Source organism: Amblyraja radiata, chromosome 12 (assembly GCF_010909765.2).
Source record: "Amblyraja radiata isolate CabotCenter1 chromosome 12, sAmbRad1.1.pri, whole genome shotgun sequence".
NCBI lineage: Eukaryota > Metazoa > Chordata > Chondrichthyes > Rajiformes > Rajidae > Amblyraja > Amblyraja radiata.
The window spans coordinates 34,750,796-34,756,462 of record NC_045967.1 but is presented as its reverse complement, the minus strand read 5'-3'; the positions used below and the strand labels follow the sequence as shown (position 1 = coordinate 34,756,462).

The following is a 5,667-nucleotide window of genomic DNA, read 5'->3' as shown; positions in this document are numbered from 1 at the left end:
CAGCGATTGTGGGTATATAATTGACAGTGAGGAATATTGGGGACTAACAAAGTAATCTGAAGGTTTCTCATCGGCTATCCTATGATTCGCGAAATGCTAATTATTATTATTACTGAAAATCGTTGTGGTTCAGACGTGCAGTCGGAGCTCGGTGCGTCAACTCTCGCTGTCAAAACAAATTCACCCAGACCCAACAAACAGAAATAAAACCGACTGAACCATTCACAGCGAAGTTTAAAGTGGCGCTTTAACTAAAGCTTTGGGTTCATCCACAGTTACTTGATACGATGATCCACGAGGGGTTATTATCGTTCCGTTTACCAAAAATCGATAGTATCATAACAGCCAGAATTCATTATTCATTTATGATAGGTTTTACAAGATGAAACCAACTAGCCAACAAGTGTTAGTTGATAAATTGAATATAGCTCGATAGAGCCTGTAAAGATGACACACTGTAGATGCAAACAAAAAATCCATAACCTTACAAGTATCGTTGGCCCAAAGCTATAAAACATTTTAACAATGATACAAGATGATTCCCACCCACCATCATCACCCCCTCTCATTCCAATTCTCACTTAGGAGATTTAAACTGGGTCTTTCTCCTTCTCAAACGGTTACATATCACATTTAAGTCATCGCATTTCAAGGTAAAGTGCTGTTATATTGAAAGAGTTGACACCTGTTATTTGAAGCGCAGTTCAGCGCCTTGATGCCACATGAAAGCGTTTCTTGCATTTTCTGACCACTATAGTGATGTTCGTTGTTCTTTATGTCATTTATTTTTGCCCAGGCTTTGGCTGTCATTGTATTGGCTTTCGGTTAATGGATATCAATAGACTTTAAAGAAAAAATGTATCGATAAAAGGGGTTCCAGTTTAATTAGACGAGCTTTGGTTTGATGCCCGTCTGTTGGCTGCACCTGACACCTGCGGTCAGAGTCCGTCCGCTCCAGAACCTAGACATCTCCAGCTGCTCTAGATTCCATCGGGTTCGTTTCTCATTGGTTTAATGACCAGTTTACAATTTGGGGACTCGCGTCTCTGTTGTTAAAGGAGATAGCATTTATATCATTCTGGAAATTTGACGAGGAAAGAAAACATGCTTATTTTAACAAAATGCAAAACAAAACGAAACGTTAACTCCTTTGTAGATTTTTAATGATATTCTGACCTTAATTCATCAGGTTTCATAAAGAGTCAAAGGTGATCCAGGGGCAGGGAAACGACAGTCATTATTCAGTCACTTACTGCAGTGCCTTAATGGTAATCAATAGCTCGCAGATGTCATTTCAAAGCTTATCCAAACTAGTACAGATTTGTTCTTATTAATATTCTCATTGCCCAAGGAAAATTCCGCAGCGCCATGGGTGTAAAGACGCGACAATTGTCATGGAGATCCCCAGTGATCGGACTTTATAAGCCAAATAGTATAGTTGGCTTAAGGAGGATTTTGGACCACGCCTGCAGAGAAGGCACACATCCCACCCGGCTTCTCCCACTTCTAACCAGCTCCAATACTCTCCAATTGATTCATTGAATTGATTGAAAGATACAGCATGGAAACAGGCCATTCGGCCCACCCGAGATCATCATCGCCCATTCACACTAGTGAAGATCATCATCGCCCATTCACACTGTAGAGGCTGGTGCGTTGATATACAAATGATGGTTATAACCTCTCTTAATGTAAATTAATAGCAATTTGATCTCCCAGTTTTATTTCCGAAAACCGACAGAGGGACAATTTCTCCCTGAAAAATTAATCTTCCTACCAGTATGCGCCTATAGCTAACAATGCCGTGATCAAATCGAGGGACAATTTGTTTCAGAATGTATGTTCTTATATACTGATCAGATGCAATTTATGTGGGGAGGATTGTTCCATAGCTCGCCATCTCGCAAATAATCAGACTTCAAATCTGATGACAACAAATGTTTTTAAAAAACAGCTAAAAAATTGAATGGATACACCACCTTAAATAGACTTCACTTCCTTACATTATTTTATTCCGAAAAAGGAGAACATGAGGGGCAACGTAGGATAACAGTGTTTAATACAACATGCTGTTTAAGTTGATTGCAGTTTGTATTCTAATAACGAACACGTTTGTAAAGAGTTCATGCTGCAGATATACTTTACACAACATACAATTCAGAACGCCATGCTTTCGTTTTGCAGCGTGCGTGGTTTTATTGAAAACTTCGCAGTCACATCTGGTTAAAAATCACACATACAATCAATAAAGTAAAATAAATAACATTTGAGATCGGGGCCAAACCTGGGGAAAGTGTGAACAGTGAGACTTGGGTACAAATAGACGAGTCCACCAGCTTGCACGCAAAGTGCACACTCCGCCGCCTAGACACGCGACGAGGGAAAAACCTGGACAGCGAGAGGCTCTGGTCTCACTCGCTTTCACACGCGCATTCCACCGACTAACTAAGATTAGAGACTGGATTTTCACATCAAATGAAACATAAGCAGCAAAAGGCAATGAAAAGCTCTGGCAGTCAGTGACTGCACTCATACTCACTGCACCTGGCTTCTCGTTTATAACTTTCTACATGTAACAATTCCCAATCGTTTCAAGCGATTCTATTGACCACTGCACGTTTGATTGTCAATGCATTGTGGATCCCCCCCCCCCCCCTTTACATTGAAAATAAATACACTTATGATTGAGATAAATAGAGTTCGGAGAGGAGAGAGAGAACGCCGTGAAAACCCCCAGGGTGGATGAGGTAGAAAACCATCCGTAAACAGTTATTGCAAAACATTTAAAACTTATTTATTATTATTTTTTATTTTTGTTATTAATATGATGATAGCGACATTCACTAAACTGAAATGATGTACAAATCATGCAGGGACAGACTTGTGGACCATACAGGAGGTACAATAGAATTAATATGACCTGTTCTCACAGATCTAGTTCTTTCTGCTGTTTTGTTACTGAATGATATCGACAGCGGTATATTTCATAACCTAGCCCCGGTACCGTGCCCAGTTCAGCGGCAGTTGTACATCTCCGGATCAATGAACTACACCAGTTCGTGAATAAAGGTTAAACGCACAATTCATTCATAGACTTTGTACAGCCTTTTACAATAGAAAAGCAAACTGGATATTTTTCACAAGAATGTGATTAAACATTATTCAAGTCTCGTTGAGATTATTTTGTTACAATATGATTGCCTGATAAATCCACGAAGTCTCATCTAAACCAAGACATAAAGCTTGCTTCTCTCAAACCCGTACAAAATATACATAATTCAAACTCATTCTTCGGAGATATACTTCCGGCTTGATGTCCCTGCCATCGCTTCAATTTGTTGGGCAAAGTTTATCCAAGGAATGAAATGTTATTAAATCCTGGTCCATATCGGCTCAGTTGGATAGAGCAGTGTGTAGATTGTCTTAATGTGTGGCGGAAAATTTCATTCTTTTTTGTTTCTGTCTTTGATTGCAAAACCACACTCTGACCACATTCTTTTTCAGGTCCAATTTCTCTGCGATTGCTGCGATCTTCTCGGACGAAGGACGAGGTTGGACGGCGAAATAAGCTTCTAGGGACCGTTTTTCCGGCGCAGCGATAGAAGTGCGTTTACGCTTCCTGTCCCCTCCGTTAAAGAGCTCGGGTTTGGTCATTTTCTCCCTTTGAGCCCTCTCGGCTTCATCTAACCAGGCCTCCAGAATGGGCTTGAGCGCAATCATGTTATTATGCGACAGAGTCAAGGATTCAAACCTACAGATAGTGCTTTGACTTAAACAACCCACACCTGGGATCTTCAAGTTGGCCAAGGCTGACCCAACGTCAGCTTGTGTCACTCCAAGTTTGATCCTCCTCTGCTTGAATCTCTCTGCGAAGGACTCGAGTTCCCTTGGATCTGCTTCGCCCTCGTTACCTCCCAGACCGATGTGGGCCGACAGAGCGTGTGAATGGGAAATGTTAATATGCTGATGATGATGGTGATGTGGGTGATGTGACATGTGGTTCATGCCAGGCATGTGTGCGTGTGGATGTGACGGCGTGGATCCCACATCAGGTCCTGTCAGCCCGCTCAGGGACAGGCCGGAGTTCAGGTGGTCCAGGAGATCGCTTTCCAGGCCCTGGGCCGCCTGGTGGTGGTGGTGGTGGTGATGGTGGTGGGGGTGGGTAGTCAGGACCGACGGATGGGGTAGATGTACAGAAGCGGAGGTCGGAGTGCAGGACACGCTGCTCATTGTATGGTAGGTGACATCTGGCTTGAAGGGGTGGTTTTTCTGCGACACTATATCCACGGCTGCCAGGGCTTCGGCTCGGGACAGCAAAGTTTCATCAAGCCCGGCGAAAATATTGCTTTGCAACTACAAATGAAAAGCAAAAGATCGTGTTATTATCAGGGCCGCAGTCTGCAGTGAGAACAATACGGTAACTTAATCGTGGTACCCGAGTCTTTGAGAACTCGCCAGCGGAATTGACACCTGACTCATGGCTCAGGAGTTCTAGCGAAGTAGTTTGAGCGTTGATCATTCCCCCTGCTTTCGTGACGTTGACTGATTCAGCGACAGCGGCAACATTTAATCGATTACACACACACACACACACATACACACCCGCACACTCGCACAATCACACACACGCACAATAATGAAAGGAAAGTCACTGATCTCGGCGAGAGGAAGTGGCCGCATCTATTTCAGACTCAGAACCAAAGCGTGGATGACAAGGATATGTAATGCAACTCGCAACATGATAAAAGCTAATGAAACATGATGCAGTCTGAACCCTTAACTCCACACAGCAAATGGACGTTTAGCTGGACACGCACCGAATTATTCCAAATAATCTTGGTTCAAAAAACTTCTCTGATCGCGCATTTCGGACACCTGGCCTCCCACTTTGGGATTTGCTTTTACCATCATTTCTAGGGAGCCAAAAAAAAAAGAGATTGTACCAATCCCACGAACCCATCAGTAATCGCCTCTTGATAAATGACAAAACACAGCATATACTTCAAATGCCCCGGCTAATTAACAGAGGCAATGCAATCAATTCAAACAATATTTCCAAACTAGCGTAGTTCGTTTTTTGAACAAGACATTTTCTGCTGTGATGGGAGAAGCGGCCGGTACTTACCGCGGGGTTGGGCAGGCAGGCTCTCCGGATGGCCTCGGAGCTCGAGTGCAGGGTGGCGTATTTGGGCTCATGTAGCATGGGGTGCATGCCGAAAGGCTGCTTGCTGTTCATGGACATCATGTTTGCAAGCGGGTCATGTGCAGGTGAGCGCTGAACTGGCGCTGTCTCGATCACACTCTATCCGCTTGTCACTAAGTTATACCCGCGCCAGGAGCTGGACACGCCACCCGGGCCGCCCCTCGCCCCGATCATTGGTACACGGAGCTCCGACCGGCAGGCGGTCACAAGGCTCGACCCTCCCATACAGTCCCACCATTGGTTCAGGCTGCTGTGGGTTCCGTCTTCCAGCGATTTCTTGCTCCTCGGTGAAAATGACGAATGTCAGTTCTGACAGAAGGAGTAGCAAACCCCTGCTCAAGGTTTCGTTGGAAATTTGGTACTGAAACTTATCACAGTTTATTTCAAGCACTCTGTACATGTCTGTGGGCGCTGTACACTAAGGAGAAAGTAATTAGACATTCCTAGAACTTGCTTTAACTGAG

At 43.9% G+C, this 5,667-nt stretch overlaps 1 protein-coding gene across 1 annotated transcript; it reads right to left on the bottom strand.

The window, feature by feature from the left end:
• Positions 1-2,041: 2,041 nt before the first annotated feature.
• On the bottom strand, positions 2,042-5,307 carry LOC116979058 (brain-specific homeobox/POU domain protein 3-like). Its single transcript, XM_033030484.1, has 2 exons — positions 5,126-5,307; positions 2,042-4,353 (listed from the first exon to the last, which is right to left on the bottom strand). The coding sequence occupies exons 1-2, from the start codon at positions 5,243-5,245 to the stop codon at positions 3,424-3,426; spliced, it is 1,050 nt and encodes a 349-aa protein (XP_032886375.1). The 5' UTR covers positions 5,246-5,307; the 3' UTR covers positions 2,042-3,423.
• Positions 5,308-5,667: the final 360 nt, after the last annotated feature.

Excerpts from the sequence above, each read along its gene's own strand:
- LOC116979058 (XM_033030484.1), bottom strand. The coding sequence starts at position 5,245 with ATGATGTCCATGAACAGCAAGCAGCCTTTCGGCATGCACCCCATGCTA. Across the intron at positions 4,354-5,125 it reads CCTGCCTGCCCAACCCCGCG|TTGCAAAGCAATATTTTCGC; the intron begins GTAAGTACCGGC and ends TTTCATTTGTAG.